Source organism: Thermobia domestica, chromosome 8, assembly GCF_964235325.1.
Source record: "Thermobia domestica chromosome 8, izTheDome1.hap1.1, whole genome shotgun sequence".
NCBI classification, from domain to species: domain Eukaryota; kingdom Metazoa; phylum Arthropoda; class Insecta; order Zygentoma; family Lepismatidae; genus Thermobia; species Thermobia domestica.
In genome coordinates, this window is record NC_137461.1 from 226842307 (window position 1) to 226868784 (window position 26478).

Genomic DNA, 26478 nt, shown 5'->3' on the forward strand with positions numbered 1-26478 from the left:
TTTCTAGGACATATTCACTATGACATATGTATTTGCACTCCGACAATCGGGACTCACTGATTATGTTTTTCTTCCATTACAAACGTTCTTCGTATCATTGTAGTCATAGAGAACACATATGTCACTGGATAGGTTGATATCGACATCTTTTCAGTCAGGCATGCCAGCCTGGTCTGGTATTCACAGGATAAACCCATATGTGGATTACTTTTCAAAATTAAATTCCTTGTAGTTTTGGACATATATATAGCCAAGTGCATTGAGTCCAATTAAGATATTGTCCTAGTTACAATTATCATACACTTTGAACAACATTTTAAATTCAAATGCTGCCATACACCTGTAGGTATAATACTGATTCTTCGTGTTATAATCTAGCAAGGAATCATTCCTGTCGAATGTTCATTTGCTGACAAATCATAAATCATGACATATCTCATCTTTTTTCACAACAACACTATTTCCCTTCATCATTAATCTGGGCTCCTCATATGTACACTTGCGTTAAGCCGTCCCAAGATAGAAGTCTAACATTCATCTATTTTTATTAATTATTTAGATATGTTGTGGCGTAAATTGTACTTTCATCTCATCATTAATGATCAATTTACATATATAGTCATAGTTACCTCAAGAAGGTAGACCTCAATACTCGTCTAATTTTCCCATCATTACCTTCTCGAAATTCATAATTTATCTTTGATATCTCTTTGATGTCTTCCACAGTTCTGTTATTCGCTTTCAGTATTTAGTTCTATTTACGTACTAATTGATTCATTTCTTAGTTTTCATTTGCATCTGGATTTCTATGCATCTTCTTATGTTATATCTATCTACACTTATTTCCTCCAAATTGCTAGCCAAGAGATAGATCGCAATCTGATACTTCAAATTAAAATATAAACAATTGATGATTTACACCTCAGGAATGATTGTTACAATAAATATATAAGTAAATATTTCACTATAAACAATGAACCAAACCAAGGGCGCCTATCAGGGGGGCAAGGTGGGGTGCTCGCCACCCCTACGAGGAAATTGTACTTGGGAATATTGAAAACCCAATAGAATTTTTAGATTAGTTACAGCAAAACTTGAAACTATATTTGAAACGTCGCTTATACAGGGTGTGGCACGTAAAACCGGCCCGTAAAGTGAACACATAAAATGAAATGTAATGTATTGAATATGATTAACTACAACACATAAATGAAATGTAATGTATTGAATATGACTACTCACCTTCACAGCAGGTGCTGAAAGTGTCCTCCGCCCACTTCAACACACATGTGAGCACAATTGAGTTGATTCATATATACCCTTGTCAGTTCTTGTGTTGTAATGCTATTGGTGACATCCTGGATCCTGGTCTTGAGTTCTTCAATTGTGAGTGGATTTGTTTCGTATACTCTTCCCTTTAACAGTCCCCATAAAAGCAGATTTCAAATGATAAGCGGCATGGCCTTGAGTTGGCTTCACGCGCCGTCCAATTGGCTTTGACCGGTGTTGACAATTCGCGACAAGCAGTTCTGCACGCTGACTTCTCGCGCTACTGCGAATCTTGACGATAGCAGAGGCGCTTATTAGAAATATTTTATTAGCACATTAACTGCTCACTTTACGAAGTAGAGAAAAGAATTAGGAACACATATGTGAAAACTACATCTTTTTATGACAACTGGTTGTCATGATACACGCTTTGAAAGGTTTCCATATAAAACAATTAGTAAAACGAGCGCTGAGTCCCGTCTAATTTCCAGTGGATTTTTCTTCGATTTGGAAATGGAACTCAACTTTTATTAAAGGATATTCAGGGGTGTAACCAACAGGTTGTTCTAGGGGAACATTACTTTCAGGGGGAGGAAAGCTTTTCACACATTAAAAACAGAACAAATGACCTCTTTCAGAATATGAAAGCATTTTAACTCACCATGTATACTATACACATATTATGTTTTCTCGATGCTACCTTAACAAAAGACGGATCTTGACAGTACTGAAGTTGAAAACCGGATTGTAAGAGATAAATCAATAAGCTATTCATAAGAAAACAAATGCTGTTTCTATAGAGCGTCCCACTCTTAGATTGCAGTACGGAGTAAATGGAGTGCGCTGTTGCCACATTTCTTCTGCCGTATGTTTTCTTTCGAAGAAAGAACAAGAAAGAAAGAGTGATGAGTCTGTAAATAAATCCTTCTTAAATTCATATATTTTCAACTCTTTTGTCATTCCAATCGCGCAAATTCATTTAGAACGGCGAATTGGAGAGTACGAAATAAGAGTCTAACGATTGTGTGTTAGAAGTTTTTTTTTTTTTTTTTTTTATGATGGTTTATAAATCGTTGCAATAAAATTTTGATGGAAGCAGTACGAAATCGAGAGAACATATGAAACGAATAGAAAACATATGATTGAAATAAATGGCAGGCTAAACAGCTCTAAACGGAAATTTCCTGCACCGATTGTGTGGAAAACTAAGGAATAGCAATGGGTAAGATACTGCTACTGAAGTTGGATAAGAGTGAAAACTGGAATAGGGTGATAGTGTTAAGTGACGAGAAAATGTGACGTACGAGAACGCTCATTCGTCTGTGTACGCAAAATATCCGCTAATCCAATTCCGTTTGTCAAACAAGTTACATAATAAAGTATATTGTGAAGGCGGCGTCTCCCCACTTCCGATGTTTAATACTGTATCATGAAGGACATGCTAGAGGGTATGGTGGCAGGAAAAAGAAGAAGGGGACGAAAAGAGACTACAATTACTGGACAATATCAGAATAGAAAAATCATGCGTGAAGACGAAGAAGTTAACCGAAGACCGTGGATCATGGAAGCTTCTGAGTTGCAGCAAGTGGTCTGCCAATAAAATATGATGATGATGATGATGATGATGATGATGATGACATATGCAATGGTGAATAGGAACTGAACCTCCTAGTTTTTATACTCACTTCTGACACCTCAGACACACAATATCAGTCTGGAAACAGAAAAAGAATGAAAATAAACCCCATTATATCCGTTCTAAACAAACGCGCAAGTTGTGACTTTAAATCACGTATAGTGACAGCCAACAAGATACAAATCATTGGGCGAGGAAACAAACCAAACAGAATTATCAAACCCTGCTTCCTAAAGAAGCATGGGAGGGGGGAGAGAATAAAGAGGCCTTTAATTCTGCTTTGTGAGCTCATAAAGTTATTTGTTACGAACGCTTTTGTCATTTTCATCTGTGTTTTCAAAGTAAATAAGAGAAGTGGAATTGCAAACGAAACCAACTTTTATTGTCAAAATTGTCAGCATCTGAAACAGTATTAAGGACTACATGCGAACCATAATGAATCAATTTCAAAACTAATAGCTTTTTATCACCAGGAATGACATTTATTATTAATAGATATTTGTCGTATATATATATATATATATATATATATATATATATATATATATATATATATATATATATATATGTGTGTGTGTGTGTGTGTGTGTGTGTGTGTCTGTGTGTCTGTGTGTGTACGTGCTTGCGTGCGTGCAACTCAAGGGAAACAAGCGAAGTAAGTAGTGTAACGTAAGATTGAGTGGAGTTGACGCAATGTTTATCATAGGTGAGGTCCAGGATTTGATTTTGCGAATATGCTTCCGTTAAGCAGTAGGTTCGTGCTCGCATAGCATCAACAGTAAACACTCATCGGTATAGCACAATATCTACATCAGTAATTTTAAAACAAGCATTATAAAGAAAATAGCATTGGTCAAGATTTGTCACTGCCTTCCTTCTGTTCAGATGCGCGCGCTTTGGAAAGTTGACTCTTAACACTAAAAGTCATAAAACCTAAATAAAGAAAGATATCGACCTGTAATTTGTTTTAAAAATAACTTTAATCTTTTCTCAATATTTTTCTCGCTTTGCACCCCCATCTAACCTGAAAAATAAAAAAGTTTCTCACTAGTCAACTTTTTAGATATTGCATTGCAATACTATACGCACTTTCTCTTACATTTTATTTTTTATTTTAAAATTGAAAAAGTTTTTTTTTTTTTGAATGCAAACTTTTCCAACATTGGCCACAAATATAATGTTAATTGCTGTATAAGTTTCAACGTTGTATCTCTTAGAGTTCCGAACTTATGACGTGATATATTTAACGCGACGTCAGAATTTGCCATTAGCAAGATTTCACTCTTTCAATGTATTTCAATATTTGAAAATTCTTCTCGATGTGAGAAAAACATATTATTTGAAGGAAAAGCATTGCCATTTACTCCTGTACTGCAATCTAAGGGTGGGACGCTCTATAGCAGTCTGTTTTTCCGACTTTGTGTTTATGTAGGTTAAAATACTAAAGGGAAAAAAACTCGAAAAAATATCAACTCAGATATTATTATGGAATAATATAGTAGTGAGATCACACGGTGAGCGTCCAGTTAGAGAAATGAGAATATAAAGCATATAATTAACTAGCAGCGTTCACCCCGCTTCGCTGCGGTCACCCCGGAACGCAATAAACTTTGTTACTTAGATAATTTTTACTTTTTCGCTTTCAAGTGATATGATAAAAACCATAGAAGATTGCAGTAAATCTTAACATTATATCGCCTGTCATTTATGTTAACCCGCCCCGCTTCGCTGCGGTCATCCCGGTGCTGGCATATTGTAAAAGTGTCTGTAAAAATAAGCAAATCAATTAAAAAATTTTAAACAGAAGATTCAAGCTATTTTCCGCTGTATATCGCCTGTCATTTATGTTAACCCGCCGAGTGACACGGTCATGCGGGTTGCATATAAATACGTTTATTTTTACCTATGATGAACTAACAAAGGATTTGTGGACACCTGAATGGTCAATTATCTCAAGACACTGGTAATTAAAAATTAAAGTGATATGGTAAAAACCATCTAGGGTCCAAATCCTAATAACCCCCCAAAAATGAAAGAAATTGGTTCAGCCGTATTAGCGTGATGAGCGGACAAAGAATTGTACGTTCTCTTTTATATATATAGATGTTAGTTGTTTTAATTAGGCAAGGGCGCCGATCCTGGAGGGACTGAGGCAGCCAGGGCCCCCTCATTTTATTTGTAAATTTGCAATATTAGGCATGATTTGAATGCAATTTGTCTTAAAATTATTATATATGCTTTCTGCATCTGAATCCCCCCCCAAAAAAAATTACAGAGAAATCAGCGTCCTTGTAATTAAGTACAGAAATTGTATTGATGATGTTTTCTTTTTTTTTAAAAAAAATCGTATTTTTTTATAAACGTTCCTAATTTGCATTAACTATTCAATAAGTTTACTAAACATATACCAGATGAACCTCATTTCGGGGCTGGAAATAGTTTGGAAAGTCAAGGCCCCCTTTTCCTCCGTTTCTACACCCTTGAGAATAGTAAGCGATCGAATTAAATAACAAGCCTCTGCAATCTGATTCATATATATATATATATATATATATATATATATATATATATATATATATATATATATATATATATATATATATATATATATATATAAGAACAGAAGGTATGGGACATTCGTAATATTGTTTTGAAATTGCCTTCATGCAAGATTCTTCCTTATTCGACAGAAGAAACGCAGTATGATTTTTTTTTCGTTTCAATACCTTACGTATGTGTGGCCAATTACGTACTCCTTCTTTACTCCTCTAGCAGGGATGCAAAAGCACCAGGCGTCTGAGTGGTGTCATAAATTATTGTAACCCAAAACAAACTCGACCATATCGTGTTGCTTACGAATCAGATGGATTGTTGTTTTGAGACCTACATCAAGTATAAATTCTTAACCAAATGTTATTATAGGAACAGACATGGGAGCAAAGGAGCTAGTTGTGTGTGTAGGAACGCAACTTCTCTTCTACCATAAACAGAATTCATCAGTGTGTGGGTTGCTTTCTTTCGTAGTAGTTCATTTGTTCTCCAAAATTATAGTTAACAATGTCTTTAAGCAAACAAAGTACAAGTGCGGAATTTTCTTTAAAAAAAAAAAACGTGCTACGAAGTGAAGCTCGAAGAATTATTTTTTGTGTTTACATTTTTTGGAACTAATAATAATAAATTTACAAGAGTCAGATTCAGACAATGGCGAAATATTAATTGACATAGACGACAGTGAAAGTAGTGTTGAAGACGAACGTTTAGCAGTTCCACTGGAATAAGTTAATAGGTAGGTTATTCAGTTGCTATATATACTTCTAGGATACACAGCCAAAATCTTTAAGTTTGCTGGAATAGTATATTTACATTGTGAATAATGTTGCCAATGTATGTGTAATAATCTCAACTAGAGGAAGAGCGAGAAGGGAAAGGGGAGTCCGAAATCCGGCAACACCGCGCGGAATATCGTACAGCATTGGCTACTGCCCGTGATGCTTTACATCTGAAATACACAAAGGTAAAAGTCACACGTGGACAAGTCTGGTGACCGAGGAGGCCACAAGCCTTTGCTGATTGTCCTCTCTGGTGTAAACATCTCATGCACAAGGGACAATGATGCAGCTGATGTGTGGCATGTTGCACCGTCCTGCTGAAAGTAACATAACTGACGCTCCTCTTCGGTCAAGTGTGTATAAAACTTCTCCAGGATTCCCATATACACGTCACTGTTCACTGTCGTCTCAAAGAATATGGGCCCAATAACGCGTGTGGCGGAAATGGCACACCAAACACCAATCTTCTCATCATGCAAGGGTACCTGGTGGATTCGTGTGGATTTTCTGTCGACCAATACAGGTTTGGGAATTTACGTACCCAGACAGGTGGAACCACGCCTCGTCACTCATGATGAGCATTAGTGGATCCAAGAAACCACTGGCAACATTACTCAACAGCCATGAACAGAAATGCACCCTCTTCTGCAGGTCAGGCTCCTTCAGTTCTTGCACAATACTTATCCGGTACGGTTTTAACTTCAGTCCCCTTAAAACACGTCTGCAACTTCTCTCATTCGCATGAACCTGTTGACTCAATCTCCTGGTTGACTTTCGAGGACTTCTTGTCATTATCTCCTCCACCTGCATCTTTTATTTAGGTGTGCAGACAGATGGTCGTCTGTTCCTGGGAGCATTTTGAACCGATCCTGTACGCCGCCATTTTTCAATCAATTCCTGAATGGTGCTTTTTGCTCGCATAGAACGTCCTGGAAATTTCTCCCGAAACAAATTCTTTGTTTTCACAAAAGATCCATTGGCATTATCACACACTGACACTCACCCAGCTTAACACAACGAGGCCTTTTTCTCAACTGGTTTCGACAAGTTTCACTGGCTGCGGCTGCACGTGACTGCTGCAGGTCACGTAAGTCGACCCGACCTCGACACGCCATCTCTTGGTAGGAAGGTAGATTATTTAAGTGTTGCCAAAAACACAATATACCAGAATATTACGACGGGCCGGTTTTACGTGCCGCACCCTGTACTTGCCCCCCCCCCTTGGAAACCACAACATAGGCGCCCTTGAACCAAACTAATTCTTTGTTTACTCTTCAATCTGACATCTCAGAAAAATCTAAATATAACTGCATTACGAACGGTATTTTTTTGCACTTATACAACTCCTTTATTAAAGTGGTCTCGTTCACCTTATCAACAAGACGCGAAGCAACTTTTACCTATAATGTAGTTTATGCGCGCGAAGTGATCCATGTTATGTTTGCTAGATAGAATTTTAGTTTTATGTTGCTCTATTTTTATTGTAGTTGTAAGTGGCACTTTATCCTCTAAGAGTATTTTTTATTGTTTTATTATGGCACATTCTCGCTTTTTGTTAATCAACAAACTAATAATATTACATGCCATCCGTACTTTTAGTTTAGCATTTAATAAAACAACAGAATTGTTATATATTTTATTTTATTTTAGTTTTCTAATACTTGGGAAAAGCATTGAAAGCGAGAATGTTGAATTTGTAATTCGGTAAACTACCGTACCCAAGTAATTCTTCGGCAATTTACAGACACATATGATCTATCGGAATAGTCGAAGAATCTTGTCATATCAAATAGCGGTCTATCTAATGGATCCAAAAGAGAAAGTCTCCGAGCTGTGATAAAGTTTATCACGTGTTTCGTGATTTTTGATATTTACTTTGAAATTAGTAAACTTTTACCACTTTTTGCATGATTACTATACAAGAATTTTGTTTATGTGTACTTTTATTTAGATTGCAAGTGGTAAATAAAAATAAAATATAATTACTTTATGAAATCTTAAAATATGTTTTCACGATTAACTTACTTTCAAAAGCTCTTGGAAATAAGATCTCAAAATTTTCGCAATCTTCTATTGATCTCTTCTTTAATGTATATATAGCATTATTCTTTCTTTATAGTTACCTACGTATTTGCCTGCTGAACGACAGTTTACTTCATTTTCTGATGAAATTCTTTGAATAAATGCAAGATTTTTTGTATAGGTTTATATTTACCATATATTATTACAATAGTTGAAGTATTTTTAACTCTTACTGTTTTACTTTAGGAAAGAAGTGTCTAGTGTTAAAAAGACATCAAATCTATACGCGGTGTGCTCTCTTTTGACAACGTGGTCAACTGTGATTGCAACATTCACGCTTGTTCTCACTTATGTTCTTCTTGGAGGACAACTATGTGCAAGTAAGGTGAGTCATGGCTTAGAAATTATTTACTCTTTAGTACAAAATTTTAGAAGGTTTGTAGACTGCCTTTCTTCATCTAGTTAGTAGTTATCTGGTGCAATTTTATTTAGCGTCTAGTGTATTCAAAGTGTCCTATCTACTAACACTATTGTTTCTTTTTACGTACCAAGCCTTCTAAATGAACTTTTTAGATACTCTATATACAGGGACTCCAGACATCTGGGTTTAGTCGACGGAGCCTGAATTTTTATTATCTGTTCCCTATCTGAAAGGAATTGTTAGAGACTCTAAATCCTCCTACATATAAGTTAATATCTTTCAAGCGATATTTTAAAATTCCCACTTTTATTAATCATGATACTTAACTGATAGGAATAATTTACTTTCTGCTACTCCCTTTTGATGAGTGTTGGCCTTATAGTATTATATAATTAATTATAATATTTCAACAACAGGCAAGTGCATAACTGTGCTGTATAATTTTACATGGCGTCCATGTAAAAATATACATCAGAGCGATGCACTTGCCTGTATTTGGCGGTGTCCACTTTTTAATCTAGAAATATGGGGGTGGGGCCTTATATATAACCGGGAGATACAAGTTTAATTGAGAAAGTAGAATATTCATTTATAGTTACAATTTTCCACCTTTATTATTAATATATTGTAAATTGTAAATAGATTGGAAAATGTTTCATTTTATCCACTTTTTAATTATAAAAAACAAAATATTATTTAAGTCGTACGAGATGCTGCATATTGTTTGTGGTGGATTGTGCTTAGACTTTCAAGCCAACTAAATGTGGATGGAGGCCATTTCTTGTTCACACAAGGATGTCAAGATTGTAATCAGAAGCTTAGCAGCAGAACATCAATTGAATATATTCATGTAATTCATATAGGTATATGGATATATGATATAATTTATGTTTATTAATACTGTTTCTTTGGTGATCTTCATTATTACATTGTTAAGTGTATTTGTTATAATGCATAGCAATCAGATTCATAGTATAGAGCCCTCAAGATCTATGGATGGGATTAAAACTGTTATCATGTAAGACGATCCAGTAAGTATCGTGTTCTTCTATTCTATCTATGGGGTAACATTTAACAATTTAGGAACTCAAGGAAAGCACAATTTAGATTGACTTTTAAAACATTCTTTTGTATTCAATGATGTAATAGAATAACAAAGTTCATACAAAAATTAAATGAAAACTTATAAATTCGCGAAACTCAAAATAAGTGAAATATTAACAGGACCTTACTGGTAGGTTGATTCAAAGACGAAAAATATAAAATCAAAATAACTTTCAAAACAAACTGTTTATAATATGTAGTATGTTCTCCTAGTAACCACGATTTGCACACAGTGTTAAATGTAGCAGATCTTGCATTGTACGTAAAATGTCCCGTTCAGAGGCGGTTCGTGAGGAAAATCACACCGGGAAAAATTCAACTTCTTTCCTTGGAGTATAAGGGAGACATGCAAAAATTGTTATCGACAGTATAAAGTATATTAGGTCGTCTCTTTTGCTAGTAACAAGAGCTTATGTGCTGATCTTATACAACAAAAAATAGCTCCATACCACAAGCTAATCATCATTGTATTTCACGATCAATATGGTATATTTTGGATCAGCAGTTGATCTCCTGGAAGATTCCACATCTGTAAGCGTACACTGAAACCGAGGAATGTGAAATTGATAATATCATTTCACCTGATTTTCACTCCTAGCCTCTGCAAAACCTTTATTGTTAAGAATACAAAAGATGATGTGCTTCACTGAATTAGGGAGGGCGCGGTAGCTCTTACTTCTGGTGCGTGGGGGCTCTGATTCGATTTCCGGCTAAGGAAGTTTGTAATGGACAACATCTTGTTCGTTGTTTTCTTATGGTACTTCCGTTTCCTCCCACTTTCTCATTCCACAAATTCTCCCATCATCGTTCACTTGCTTTAGTCATCGTCTCCCTTAGCCTAAAAGACATAATTGTAGTACGTAAAACTGAAAGATTTAATTTCATTATTAGAATTAGGTGATAGGAAACTTATCTACAAAGTACTTTGACAAAGTAACTTGAAAATAAAAAGAGATCAAACATGCTGCATTACTATTATTACCAGTTGCTGTAGCAAAAGCTACGAATATACTATGTTCATCTCAGATATTCTGATATGAAGTTCTTATTGGAAATTTGTTGCTAATAATTGGCTTTAGAAAATCAGCTTACATTTGTAAGTTATATTTACAAAATACATTTAAACAGAAAAGAAGAAAGTACTCGTATACTTGAAAGTTAAATTGCGTCAGTTTTTACCATTTCTTTTTAAGCTTCAATGAGATATTAATAATTTGTTGAATTTTAACAAAATATCAACGTGAATTTTAGCATATTCTACATTTCTGTAAGTTAAAGTCATGGGGTTTGAAAAGGAAATTTGATCAAATTATGATTAAGTAACAAGAAAGTTTTGATAACAAGATTTTAACTAATTCAACAACTTATAGAACACATCTAAACTCTAAATATTCAAATCGAAATCATTATTACTTAAAATTCAAATATGTATATTTTCAGATATTCGTATCCTTGGCATACATTGAGGTTTTGAGGTTTACAATGGTCAACGGTTACTTACGAGGAGTTATAATCTTATCCTTAATCCGAGTGTCAGTACTAAGGATGCAGGTAAAGTGTTATAATGTTTTAAATAGTAAGTATACACTTAGAAACAGCAAATATGTGAACGTAAAGTTTATAAAAGAAGAAGATTTTTGAACAAAGTACTACTTACCCTATTTATTGATACAAAATTAGAAAAATCAACACACAGGTCACGTTGGAACACAGTATTTTATAGGGGTTACCGCTAGAGAATCGTACATGCAATAGTGAAAAGTGCTGCATTGTAGGCGGAGTAAGTACTGCCTGTAGAAACGTCCCGGTCCTAGCAGCAAGTAGTGATTTGCCAAAGGTGAATTTTTCCTATTGTGTGCAAAAATATACTGATTCCTATGCGAAATATAACACATTTGATTTATATTATATTATATTATTATATTATATTATATTATATTATATTATATTATATTATATTATATTATATTATATTATATTATTAATATTAATATTATATTGATATTAGTTTTGGGATTAGCATTACTTTCAGTAGTAAGGATATGATATTTGAACCTACAGCTTAATGTAAGATCCAAACTACATGAGCTCCTGCCAGGGCTCTCACCCAAAGCGCGTACGATAACTGCTTAGCCATGAGGGAGCTCGAAATAGGACACAAGTCTACTAAATTGTTTGGCACCACTCAACAACATTACTGTGGTGACTACAGCAGGCAAATTGTGAAAATTGACCATTAATTTGACTATCGTAAGTCAAATAATTGTCTTGAGATTCATAATTGACGACATGAGCATTTCAGGGGTAAAATTCACAAGACAATTCAGATATGTACGTTAGTAAACTACCTGATCATCTAAGTGACAGAACAATACAAGTGACGTTTATTCTTGTTTCGTGTTGGATAAAGGTTTACCTAAATTATAGGTTATAGCCTGCAAAGAAAGAACTTATAACTGACCGAGTTCATAAGCGTTATCGGTTGAAATCAGCTGTTTTAAACACTTCTTGAATGATAATGATTTTATGTAGACTGCCTGATATTCGATACATATTTAGTATTCCAAAAAAAGCATCTACCTTGAATTTTGAACTTGAGAATCATAACAGTATACTGTTTCAGGGCATCAGCGGATTGTTTCTCAATTCATCTTCTGGGTCGCAATGGTTCAGCTGTAGGGTGTTCGCCTCTGGTGCGTGGGGTCCCTCGTTCGATATCAGCTTGCACCAAGTAGGCTTTGTTGTGGATAAACATCGTTGTGGAATTTACTCACGGTTGTACCGTTTCCTCCCACTTTCTTCATTTCATTCATTCTCATCACCATCTCCTTTTGCCTACACGGAATGATCGTGGGATGTCAAACTAAAATATTTCAAAGCGTTTCTATTACTACACCATCCACAAAAGATAATTATAGGCTATGTCCTCGAAACACCAATCACTTCAATGTGGAGCTTTGGAAACACAAATCACTTCAATATGAAGGGAATTCATCACTCTTGGTTGTGCAAGAGGAAAGTGCTGGATATACAGTAGATTGTGTCCTTGCCAAAATTTGCAGCTTTGGCGCCCAAACCATCTTCTAAGTAAATAACTACGTGCTAAACGAAAAAAGACAACTATCAAAAGCCACTGAAAAAATAATGGCTTTTCTTCCTAAAGGATAACTATATCTTGAATGAATTTCTACGAGCATTTTGTAACTTTTCCGAAAATTTGCTGTTATTCGTTGGTTAGTGGCACTGACAAATTCTTTTTTATGTAATAGTAACCATTGATGTTGCTAACACTGCATTAGTTGGGCCTGTGTCGTTTTCACTACAGTGCTATCTAGATTATTATATTCATGTTTCAGTCAAAGAACTAAAACTAAAATGAAATAAATAAAAAAATGCCTTGTTGAAAAATATAGAATTCTTGAATTCATATGTGTGTGTTGAATTAGAAACTATTGTAATTATATGTTTCTATTTCTTTTCTTTGACAGAAATTTCTTCAACAAAGTGAATTTGAATCTCAAGTTGAAAGTTTACCCCAGAGTGCCTCAGGTCGATTGGTGTCAATACACAATTTGACAGCTAAATGGGATGGAAATATGACTAGCAGTGGTTTATCAAATATTAATCTAGAAGTAAATCGTGGAGATCTGGTAGTTGTCACTGGGAAAGTTGGGTCGGGAAAGGTAAGATCACTTCATACGTTCCTTTAATAACACAAAGTGAATAATACTTATTTTTCTTCCAGTGAATTAAAGTTGATATTCGAGTTTTCAAAGCTGTACATTGATTCTCGAAGCAGTCATTTTATATTGTTCTTGCTTGTGTCAGTAATATTTTTTCCCTTCATTCGCCGCTTTAAATTGTCCATGAGTCGAATACTTAGCGTTTTGCTCTTTTGGTAATAACAGTACCAGAAAATATTCGACATGCTAGATAGACATTTTTTCCTTTTCAATTGAACACTACATGAATAAATGCAGCCCATTATTTCCTATAAAACGCCTTACTGTAACTCACAGTCCAACTGAGAGGAGAAACGAAGTATATTTTACCAGAACCACATAATTTGGCAGTACATGAAGTAAATCTGTTCCCTTTTTCTCTTGTGATATTTAACATTGAGAATCACTTGAGAAGCAGACAGCTTTTTCGCAGTATATGAACGCCGGCTCATTTTTATAAAAGCAACTGCAACTCATGGTCATTCATACAGTAGTCCTAACAGATCAACATTACGACGGATTGCGAAGTTCTGAATTTTACTTGCTAATTTCTATACTACTTCCACAGCAATGTAACTAATATTCTTTTATCGAGTATTTCTCAAGACATATTAGAGTAGTATATAACTATTTGTAACCGGTGTTGAAGAGAGATTTTCGTTATACATGAAGGTGATGTTAGCTAAAAGTTAAACAATTCACCCTATGTGAATTTAATAAGTAGATAAATGTTTGTTTGTGTTTGTGTGTGTGTGAAAAATTTACATTCATCTTTTGTTGGTGGAGTATAGTATTCCTCTTTCAGCACCGAGGCTACACGAGACATGGACCTACAGTTTAAAATGAAGTGCAACCAAGCGTAATGCATTCAACTTTTAAGGATCTCCAAAGAAAAATTGAACCCAAAATCTCATGCAGTAAAGAAGCGCACGCTAATCATTATAACAGTAGGAAGGACAGTTAACATTAATTGTACATTTTTGTTGCATTGACTGTTATATGAAAACTGAAATACTTATACAGGGTGGGAAGGATAAGACAGTAAAAAATATTACCATTGTACACAAATAAAAACTTTTATGTATACATTTAAAGAAACTTCATACATGGATACACGTGTATGTGTTATGAATTTGTTAAAGAAATATGAGATGCAATATGAAATATGAGATATTTTTTGCAATGGCGTCAATTACAAGAGCTTTTATAAGGACATTCTTCTGTTGAAACACATCCTAGCATTGTTGCCAGAACGCTCTGCACTATTGAGCCTTAAGATCTCAAAAATAACCCCTAAGTTTCAGTTTAAAAAACTAGAAAAACACTATGATAGCATGTACGTTATCAGAGACTACAGAAGTACTAAAGGATTATTGTAGGAAATCTGAAAATCGAAGTTAATGTGGGTGCAGCCGCACCCACTGCACCCACCGTGACACCGCTTATGCTTAGAAACTATCTCCTTTACGTAATTTTATAATATTCGTCGTTGTTACAATTCTATCAATTAATTCGTACATTTTCGTACAAGAATACAGCACGTACGGCAATGTGAAAGTTGTAACTGAATTGTAAACTTTGTACATTGTAAATTATATCTCACTAAAGAGCTTGTATTGTTGATGAAGTGCAAATGGTTCTTTTGTATACTATCCTTCCATTTATATTTTTTGAGTATACTGAATATTATATCGATAATCATAATTTAATACTAAAATCAAAACCTCAGAATTGATCCTATAAAGCTTCCAAGTATAGTTGAAACGTTTGGAAGATTCCTAAATTGGATTTATAAAGACCCGAACGCGAATTGAAGTAATGTTATTTGTACATTAACAGTTACTTCTGCACGCTGAAATATCAAGGATTTACCGTCCCCTTGAGTAATAGTGGTAAGTTATCCTTCCCTTCGATGTAACATTAGAATTAAATGGACACATTTACGAAGATCAATTTTATCATAAAAATTGGGAGTCACAAGGTTCGATGTGCAAGTTTCAGATGCATGACATAATGCACTATCTTGAACTACCAAGTCTATAAACTTAGATTTATATTCAGCTTAGCAATTACGCATATACATCACAGAAGGTGTTAAGTACAATAGTGACGTGGTAAGATATGATGAAATATATCTTGTATTTTCCAGAGCTCTTTGCTTCAAGCTGTTCTTGGGGAAATGCCTTTTACTACAGGTAAGATCACTGTAAAAGGAAAAGTTTCATATGCGGCCCAGGAGCCATGGATATTTGCAGGGCCTATAAAACAGAATATAATTTTTGGTCAACCATTTGATGAAATCAGATACAAGGAAGTAGTGAAAGCATGTGCTTTAGAAAAGGACTTTAGCCAACTTCCTTTTGGAGATCTAACCCTTGTAGGCGAAAGAGGAGTATCACTTAGTGGTGGACAGAAGGCTAGAGTCAATTTTGCAAGGTAAATAAATGGTTAATAACATATATATTTTCTAACAAACATGTGATCCTCTACTTTTAACTTATTTATTTAATAATTACATAATATTGTCAAAGCTAGATTTCTTATTATTGACTCTCTCATCTTTGCCCCTTGTTTCATTTCTACTATTTTCATTTACTGGATTTTAAATGGCAATCCAGTACTAAAACAGTCATCACTTCAGTCTAACTGCTGCTGAAATTCGACTTCCAAACTGCGGTTTCTAGATGTTTTAACTTTTACAATGTTTACATTAAGAAATAATTACCAATTTGAATTTTAAAATCCGAAATATTTTACAACTTCTTTATTCGTCATTATTATTGTTCGATTCATAATTCCTTTGTGAGCTTCTTTCTTTCTCAGAGAAGGATTATACGTTATTTGTATATTTCTGTTACTATCATTCTTGTTCCTTTACGCTTTGACCTTATTGAAATTCCTGCAAAACCACTTGAGCATATCCTACCTTGGCATAATATTCCTATCCTTCACTACATATTTACTATAGCAAATTATTTTTTTAGTACAGCAAATAGAAGTATCGATTCTTCTATCGGGAAGATGAACCCTTTTAGAACTTTTGGTTACTTTCGTTACCATGGCGTAGTATCGTCTATGACCGCTTATTTGAGTTCCATAACAGGCATTTAAGCCGGATCATTTTAAGGGTCAAGTCAAGGATAGACTAAAGAACACCCCAGATACATTTTTAAACCGGATGGTCATTTTGGCGGTGACAAGTGGGGGCAGAGGGGCGTGACTTTTTTTATTAAGGTAAATTTCAAAAAAATTCACACCTTTAGTTTCCAAGATATCAAATCGAAACTTTGCATACGAATTGTGCGTACCTTCGAGTATCTCTCAATGTTTTTCAAGATCCTCACATGAAACCAGGGCCGGGCCCGAGGGGTGATTTTCCTTAAGAAAAAAACGGTTTTCCCGATTTTTCCGGTTCAGGTGCACGATAGGGATATGTGATAGATATAGTTGGAAAAGGCTTGTTATACTGAAGAAAATGACGTTTGAACCGTGACGATAGGCCAAATACTAATGACGCAGTAAAGTTTTATAATATGTATATAAATATGTATATATTTATACAGGGTCTAAATTCAGATCTTCAACATTTTTTCCGCCCTTTGTTTTCATATACGAAATATAAATTTTGCACACGTATCATGTACATAACAACGTATTTTTAGAAAAAAATCCAGATCCCTACGTCAACCCAAGCCTAGGCCAGAGACACAAAGGGGGTTGGCGAGATTTTCAAAAAAGAATTCGGGTTTTTCCCGCATTTTCCGGTTCAGGTGTATGATACGATATATAAGTGATACTGATGGAAAGGGCTTGTTATACTGAAGAAAATGGCGTTGAATCTTATTGAACAGAAGTACATTTTTGAATCATATATATGAAAAATTGTTCACCTTCAGATTTTCAAAAATTTCTCCCGACCTCAGTTTTCAAGATACAAGTTTGATATTTTGCGCACGTATTATGTACATAACAGCGCTTTTTTTTTTTTTTTTTTTTTTTTTACAGAAAATCAGGTTACTACGTGAATCCAGACCCGAGCCAGAGGGGCGCAAAAATTTCGAAAAATCACCCGGTTTTAACGAATTTTCCCATTTCTGGTGTATAATACTGTCAAGCGAGTGGTACCGTTGGAAAGTATGCTCTATCGTGAAGAAAAATGAAGTATGTACCATGATCCTACGATAAATAGTAAGGAATCAGTAGTTGAGTGAAAGTCTAAAATTTACCTCAAAAAGTGGAAATCCTAAAAGGTTAAGGTTTAATGAATATATAAACCGGAAATGTAAAAATGCAAGCCCCTCGTTTCCTTTTAGAAATGGAATTCTCCATATTTCCATATAATTTTAGAAATGGAATGTGAGCCATATTGTCGGACAGACTACTTCATGAGCTCTTGCGACACGAAGTTTAGTATTTTGTTTTAGTATATAAAGGTGAAGTGAAATGTAGGAGAGACATTTAACAAACAAGACTCACATTCTTTTCAGTTTTCTTTAGTTACATAAATATTATTGAAACAGTGATGAAATTTGCTAAAAGGTAAAAGGTAACTTTCTGGTTATAGATCCTGAAAGGTTATTGCCACTCAGATGCCTGACATTTAACTGGATGATGTGTGATAGCGCATCAGTTTTCGTATTTCATTATCTTTAGCTTTGTAGATCATAGATCGCTGCTTCTTATTTCAATTAGCTCCCTAAGTTCCTCATGATGCTGGATCAATACTGCAAAAGTTTAGAACTCCCACCGGGAATAAAAAAGGGACAATACACAGCGAGGTCGTGCACGTCAACATTTCTGTTAAACTAGGTAATAATAATAATAATAATTGAACAATCACTTCCATTTTTAATGCTGTATATTCGCACTTGCAGGTTGTACATTTTGATACACAGAAACGAAAAAGATTTAAGAAAAGATAAAGAAAACAGTTTATAATTAATCTGCTGACATCTTGTGTAGAATTAGCTAATAGAAAGAAAATCCGTTTCAGTTGCAAATAATAATAATAATAATAATAATAATAATAATAATAATAATAATAATAATAATAATAATAATAATAATAATAATAATAATAATAATAATAATAATGATAATAATAATAATAATAATGATAATGATAATGATAATAATAATAATAATAATAATAGTAATAATATATGTGATATGTTTTTAGATTATGTATGGTGAGTTATTAATCCTTTCACATACAGAAACAACACTTTCGAATCGGTCTAATATGTAAAAGTCTGTCCCCTCTGAAAAGTTCATGTCCTTCCCAAGAAAGACTTGCTAGGTACACCCCTGCATAACCTGTACATTTAAAGCAACTAGCAATTATTATTAATTCCAGATGCTTATACCGCCAAGCTGATATCTACTTACTAGATGATCCACTTTCAGCTGTGGATGTTCACGTTGGGAAAAATCTGTTCCAGAATGCTATTAAGTTGTTTCTGAAGAACTCAGCGTGTATACTAGTAACTCATCAATTACGATTTCTCAAAGAGGCAACAACAGTCCTTGTACTTGAAAATGTAAGTATTCAAATGTTCACGATCATGATGCGTTCCAGTTAATAATAGTGAAATAACTAGTAGTATCAAGTATGCAGGAATTGCATAACTCGAAATAAATTACATACAATTTAGTGATTGTTTATTTGGAATTTAATGTATATTTATAGCAAGTGAAAACACCACACAAGTCACAGGCACACAGCTCAGCGCAAGTTTTCAAACAAACATAATTTCTACACGAGTCGAGTCCGAGTGTCTAGCATCTTCTTTACAATAAGTTAAGTTCTGACAATGTCACTGTTGACTCTGGTAGGAGTAAAAAGTTTACAGCTGTACCGCATGGTGTAGCTACTGTCGGTAGTAAACCTAATGACCCAGAGTTAGAGTTCCAATTTAATTCCAATAGAGAGTACTTACCTGTTATCTTAATAATAAAAGATAATGACATACGTACAGCTCAGTACCTAAACTGTACACGTTTTTCTATTAAAATTAAGTTAGAATTGAGTACATATTTTAACTGCGAAATTTGTAGTTTTGCATTCGTTCAAGGATTTGATTCTTTAGAGAATTGGTAGCTACTGGTGTGATACTCCAAAGGATAGGAGTTCTCATGCCGTCAGGAGCCAGATCTCGTCCCCTTTGTGTCTGTAGTTACATAATAAGATCTCGGATGTTGAGATATGATATTATTTTAATCAGAAAGGAGCTCGTACACATAGTTTTGTTCAAATAAAGTATATATTGTGTACAAATTACTTTAGTATTTGCAGTACGACTACTGCATTATGATGTATTATTATAGAACTCCAGCATTGCTCGTGTGACAATATTTTGATTTGTGTGGCAACTACTCTTTCATTTTATTGACTTTTAGATTTTCTAACTAGTTGGCATGACGGGAAATTCATGCCACAGAGCTGTCAATACCGAAGTTCTCTCATAGTATAAAAGGTACTGCCGGAGCAATGCTTCAATTTCTCAACCCCTAGAAGTTGGCTGCTTGATTAGGAGTTTAGCGTCCTGTTGAGCACCAAAGCTATATGAAATGTGAACCGAAGGAAATCCGAATGAAATGAACTCCCACCGGAAATCGAACTCGGGTCTCCCGACCAGCACTTTATATTGTTATAAAGAGTTTTCTCAAGATCGTGGTCTTATAATGCAATAACGTTTCCTCTTGTACTTCATTATAACACACATGGAAGTTTAATACCTGTAAAAGAAAATAAATATATGTATAAAATAATTTAGAAAACTATAATTGATATATGGTTCACTATATCATGCAGTTCTAGTTATTCTTGAGTGCAAATAGATTATGTTTAATATTGTTTAGGACACTCTAATTCTTTATTGGGTAATTTCTCATTATCCCAAACATATTGTTCCTATCATTGTGATCAATCATTGCTAACACAAAGGCGGAAAGTAATATCTCACCTCCAAAAATAAATAAACCAATTCTTTATTAGGTGATGTAATAACTACACATCACTACACATAATCACATAACTACACATAATTTAACGTCACATACAGTCAATAACATGTTTGTAATGTAAAAGATATTATCGTTTGCTTTTCAAAAAAAAAAAAAAGAAAAAGAAAAAAGTGTGAAAGTAAGATAATCTAAAATGACTAGTAATTATTACACCGTAAATATTAGAGCAATTATCAAGACATGCATAACGAAATGCGTTTATTGGAGACCTGCACGATCCGAATGTTTTGGCTCAGCCAAAACAAGCTCGAATGCACCTAGACCCAGCCCACCCTGGTCCGGAAAGTTGTGGAGGTTTTTGACCCGAGCACAGCTCGACCTGATTTGTTTTTAAAATTCTTACCCTGGTTCGATAAGCAAACCGCCGCTGAACAGCACCAACTATAAATATTGCATTGTTTGTAATGCCTTTCACTCTATGTGCGTACACACAGACTTCCTTCTAATTATAGTTTAACGAGAGTAATCATTAAATAACTACAATCAATCGGCCGAGCTCATCCGACCTGAAGAGAAAGCAGTGTCTGCCCGCCCAAGCCCAATTCGGTCAAACGAAATAACGAAACTGGACCTCCCAAGCTCGGCCTGGCACAATGAAATAGCGGAGCTGGACCGCACAAATCTTCCTGGTCACTAGTGTTTACTTACCTGGTATTGCTAACAAGTTTTCTACGTTGTATGTAAATTTAGAATCATATCAAAATTTATGCTAACTTTGCTTTTAATGTAGGCTAGCAAATTTGGAAATTTGTTGAACATGTGGGTAACAGTCTGTTATCTTGCTCTATTCTTTCTGTAATTCCATGGAAATTCAAACCTTTCTCAAAATAGTGTTGTTACTTACTTCATAGAAGTAAGTTCGTATAATTACAATTAGTTTGAAATTGATATGAGGACAGTTACTCGTTAGTAATATGAAACAATAATAGTAGCCTACGGAAATATATTTGTTTCCATCTCTTTGATTACAACAATAGTTGGTAAACACTAATGATTTTTTCTTTTATTTAATTTTTACCAATACTTCATATCGGAAATTAAGATTTAAATGTGGATATGAATGAAAACTTATGTCTTCGTATCTTATTTGATATGGAAGTCAATGGATAATTGTGCACTTTCTAAAACGTATGTTCTAATGTAAAATGGACTACAGCAAAGTAATTGTACAATTACTAATATTGTTTTTAATCTAAGTATTAGTTATGCAATTCACATATTCATTCATATTTTTTAAAGATTTTGTGTATCTTAACAGTACTGTTTGTAATACAGTTGTAATTTTCTAAACTTTACAGAATAACATTTTCTAGGGTAAAGTGGAATCAATTGGCACATATGAGGAGTTAGTAGCTCAAGGATTGAATTTCACTTCTTTCCTTTCTGACGAGGAACAAAATTCAACGAGAAACGAAACTGCATATGAAACATTAAATGAAGCAAAAGGCACGCATAGAAGACCAAGCTTTAAGAGATTTGATTCTATTATCTTAGAGGAGGATATAAAGGTAAAAAGAGAGGCATTCATAACACTTAAATATTATATTGGGTATAGCTATAATTCTTAAGATTAAAAATATTTAACATTCTTTTAGAACTTATTAATATCTATTATTGAAGTTCGGTATTTCGTACAAAATAATTTGAGATTTCTTTTTCAAAGCAATAAGTAATTATTATTATTTCAATGTCATAAATTTTTGGACACCCCATTTTGATTACCATTTATTCCACCTAACATGATATGAGATTAAAACAATATTTTTGTTCACTAAGCTCTCGCTCTGGATTAAATAAAGTTTAGTGTTCCTTTATCACCGTCACCCTTCCGAACATGAATGTGTAGAATGTATATAAACATCTATAAAGATTAGTATTAGGATTTTAGATTTCTAAGTTTTCGTTATCCCACATATTAGCCCGCCATGTATGAGGGATGATGTTCCTCGGCGAACACACTGTCCGGGGAAAGGGAAGGGAGAAAGGCTTAGGGGAGGAAGGAAACTGCATAGGACCTGTATGTTAGGTACTATCCCGACATTTGCCTAGTGTGAATGAAAAAACGCAGGAAAACCTCACTCGCGATGGCTGGCCTGAAGAAAACTTTTTACACTTTTCCGACCGAGTGTCCCTATCGAGAATCGAACCTGAGATCGCTCGTACCAAAGGCGAGAACGTTAGCAACTACGCTACCAGAGGCCACAAACATCTATAAAGAAACTGTAAGTTTGATAAAACAATCTACATATCTTTTAGATACTTTATATATTACTGAAATAACTAGATATTTTTATAAAAAGGCCTTGTGTCCATCTTAAACACAAATTAAACAACTTTCTTACAAGGCTGTCTGTATTCTTTATTATAAATTAACGAGAAATGTTACAGTTTCGGAAGTATATCACTTCCTTCTTCAGACTACTACTCCAACTGAAATCATAGATAACATAACATAATTTGTTATCTATGATTTCAGTTGGAGTAGTAGTCTGAAGAAGGAAGTGATATACTTCCGAAACTGTAACATTTCTCGTTAATTTATAATAAAGAATACAGACAGCCTTGTAAGAAAGTTATGTTTAATTTGTGTGAAATAACTAATATATCTTTAAATACGGGTGCAAATTTAATTGATCATTTCTTGTTTATCTAGTAGCCGGACGTTACAATATGATGTTAAAGGACAAATAATGGCAGAGTTGTAAATAGAAATAGTACTTGCTGTATCCCATTAGTGCATAAAGTTTATTATTAAGTTCTGAAGTATGTTTTTGTCCAAAGTGTCTATTAAAGATACGAATTCTGATAAATATCTTTACCTTACTTAAGACGGGAGGAATTGCTGTTCAATATATTAAGGGTCAAACACAGTAAACGCTTTTACGTAATTCTGAGCCATTCGTTTGGTCTTCTGTTTTTTCACTTACAGTAACAAATTACTTTTTCATTTACGCGACTCTTTCATTGAAGAAACTTTCTTCTTTAATGTATAGAAAGGATATTTACTGCATTGTAAAATATTTTTACATTAATATCCAATCAAAAACATATACAGTATGTATAATTAGAGTATCAGAACGCTAACAGCAAAACTTAAAACGATATAAGAAAGCAATTGCATCATACGACTCCCTAATAAACCGAAAGCTTTTTAAAAATTAGATACTTGTTTTAGCAGCAAATCTGCAAAATTGTAAGACATTAATTCTCATTTCGTAAGCACTAAATATGCAATATGCTTTCAAAAAAAATCATTACCATTGTCATAACCTTCTTTGAATTTTTTAAGTAACGATAGAATTTTGACAGGAATAATTGGTCTCAGAACCTTCTCCAACTCTTAAATTAAAGAGACACTTCGTGTAGTTCATTCTTATGTGGTGCATTCCATCGTTACGTACGTTACATTTTGAGGTTGCTAGATCTGTGTGATTGCGGAAGAATTAGAGCCAATGGAACTCCAATACAAAATCTATACTAATATATTTAGTAAACAAAAAATTAGGAAATATTTATTGAAGTGTGCCTTGTATGCACTACAGAAACTGGATATAACATTGGAAATTAGTCGTCTGAGTGGAAACTTCTGTAATTATCTAACAGTAAATCTAGCATATTTTTTTTTAGCCATGTAAAAGTATGTTCTTGAATTGAGTAGCATAGGTATAACTGATTAGGTTTATTTTTGAAAGGTACAATTTTTATCTTCACTTCATCTACGCTGCAGTGTTCTATTACTTAAGTTGCGTAGTACAAAATCAGGAAAGTAAGTAATGTTGTTCTTTGCATTTAAGAACAGGTTAATACATATTATTTTCTCTTAATAGCAGCTTATTTAACTTAATTACCCTTATGTTAACATTTTTCTCGTACTTTCATATAGGAATAACATTTTTTTCCATAAAGGTTTATGCATTTGTTAGAACATACAACAAACCTTACTTTTTCGAAAGGACTAAAGTATATCTAAACTAATAATATTTAGGAAAAATCTATTTCTAGTTTTTGGTTACGATTGTTACGTAAGGATTGTATAGTTTTAATATGCAGGTAAAAATTCACTTATCTACTGACGTAATATGAACATTACTTAATAATTTAAAATAAACCCTGCATCTAACAATGAGTACAACAGAACTGATTTGAACTTAAGTGTATGTTTGACAATTTACAAAAATTTTTCCGTAAGTAGGGTGGCTCAGTGGTAGAGCGCTTACCTCTGGAGCGTCGGACCTCTGGTTCCATCCCCAGCCAAGTAAGTTTGTGGTGGACAACCTCGTGCTTGTGTTGCAATCGACAAAGTTTCAGTTTTCAATAATTACTTTTGATAATACTTGCCTTAACACGTATTGTATTAAGTTTCTACTAATACGATACGTGTTGTTTGCTAGATAAACTATGCTTCTAGTTTTATTTTCACTTAAACTTATATTCTTTATATTAAACTAGCAACATTATTTTTCAGATTGATACCAGAAAGCTCACTGAGCCAATAGAAGAAGAAGAAATGTGCTCTAAAGGAAACATAAAGAGTGAAGTTTATTTGGAATATTTGAAAGCTGGTTGCAATATCTTCACTTTTACTGCGTTTGCTGTTCTATTGCTACTTTCTCAAACAAGTTATGCGTTAATCAACTACTGGCTTATGTATTGGTAAGAATATATACTGTATATTCTTTATATTATAAGAGATTTCAGGACATACAACTATTGTACTGGCTCAAATGCAAGTTCCAGTATGCTAGAGTTTACCTTCAATACTTTACCCACAAATTGAGACCTACGGTACCTAAATCGGTTTTTCATTTTCTCTCTTTTTTGGAAGTAATTTGTAAAAGCGTTACTTCTCAGCAAATTAACTTTGTCACAACTGTCCGAAACATCTTTCTCGAAGTTGGGTAATCTTATCTAAGTCGATTTCTTGCAACTATATAATATGGTATAACCTGATTTGAAGAAAATCGTTAACACAACTCGTAACGTTACACAATCACAAATCGTTAACACAATAACGTTTCAAAAGTCATGATTTGTCTCAAAGTTGAGACTACATAAATCGATTTCACGTATCCGGAAACCATAGATTTTATATAGATCTTTAGAAAAGATAATTATATCTTCGTAATGAGTTTACCAATGTTCCCCTAAAAAAAAAAAATTACCCGAAGTTTACATTCAGATATTTCTTTCTTCGATATAATTCGTCCTGTTTCATGGGATTCGTTTGGCAAAATAAACTTGTTCAGTCTCATTTCAATACAGTCCAATGCTCTTCTTTGAATTCATGCAAATCAATAACATTCATATTCACTGAAATCAAAATATCCAGACATATTAAATTTCTTTTAGTAATGTTCAACGATTTAAAAGCTACAAATATTGAAAACCCTTTCTCTCTTCCCCTGTGGGAGATGATTTTCAGAACTTAAGCACAAAAGTGTGTTATTTTGTGTATTCTTGTAAATACCAAGAAACTGCGATGTAGCAGTTTGTAGCCTGACGTCCAGTAGGAAAGAAATTACACATAACAATGCTAAATAGGGATGCGCACGAGACGAGTCGAGATAGGATTTTCCTGTTAAAATTCGAGTCGAGACACGGCTCTTCCAATAAAGAAATATACATTTTTCGAGTCGGGACATCACTTTTACAGCACATTTTCCAGACGAGACAGCCACAAATCTTGTCTCGTGCGCATCCCTAGTGCTAAATTATCCTCTAAGTTCGAATTTTCTTCTATTCCTATACATTAATTCGGTACAAATAAAACCACATGAAAGTATATTCATATTTGCTGAAGAAGAAATTCCACACATATCAAATATTGTTTCTAATATGATGAACGGTTCAAAAGAAGCATAAGCAGTTTCTTTCCTTCCTCACCTTCGGCAAAGGAATTCGCAGATACGAATTAAATATTTATATTTTGTGTAGGATAAAATCCTATCC

At 34.0% G+C, this 26478-nt stretch overlaps 1 protein-coding gene across 1 annotated transcript in view; it reads left to right on the plus strand.

Moving 5' to 3' along the window:
- The window catches only part of LOC145692488 (ATP-binding cassette sub-family C member 4-like), a 357392-nt gene that overhangs the window by 240116 nt on the left and 90798 nt on the right, over nucleotides 1-26478 (plus strand). The window contains exons 9-15 of the mRNA XM_081767796.1: nucleotides 8503-8641; nucleotides 11222-11332; nucleotides 13270-13464; nucleotides 15653-15939; nucleotides 18860-19043; nucleotides 21843-22037; nucleotides 24995-25182. Coding sequence (XP_081623922.1) covers nucleotides 8503-8641; nucleotides 11222-11332; nucleotides 13270-13464; nucleotides 15653-15939; nucleotides 18860-19043; nucleotides 21843-22037; nucleotides 24995-25182 — 1299 coding nt within the window. The remainder of the gene's footprint in view (nucleotides 1-8502; nucleotides 8642-11221; nucleotides 11333-13269; nucleotides 13465-15652; nucleotides 15940-18859; nucleotides 19044-21842; nucleotides 22038-24994; nucleotides 25183-26478) is intronic.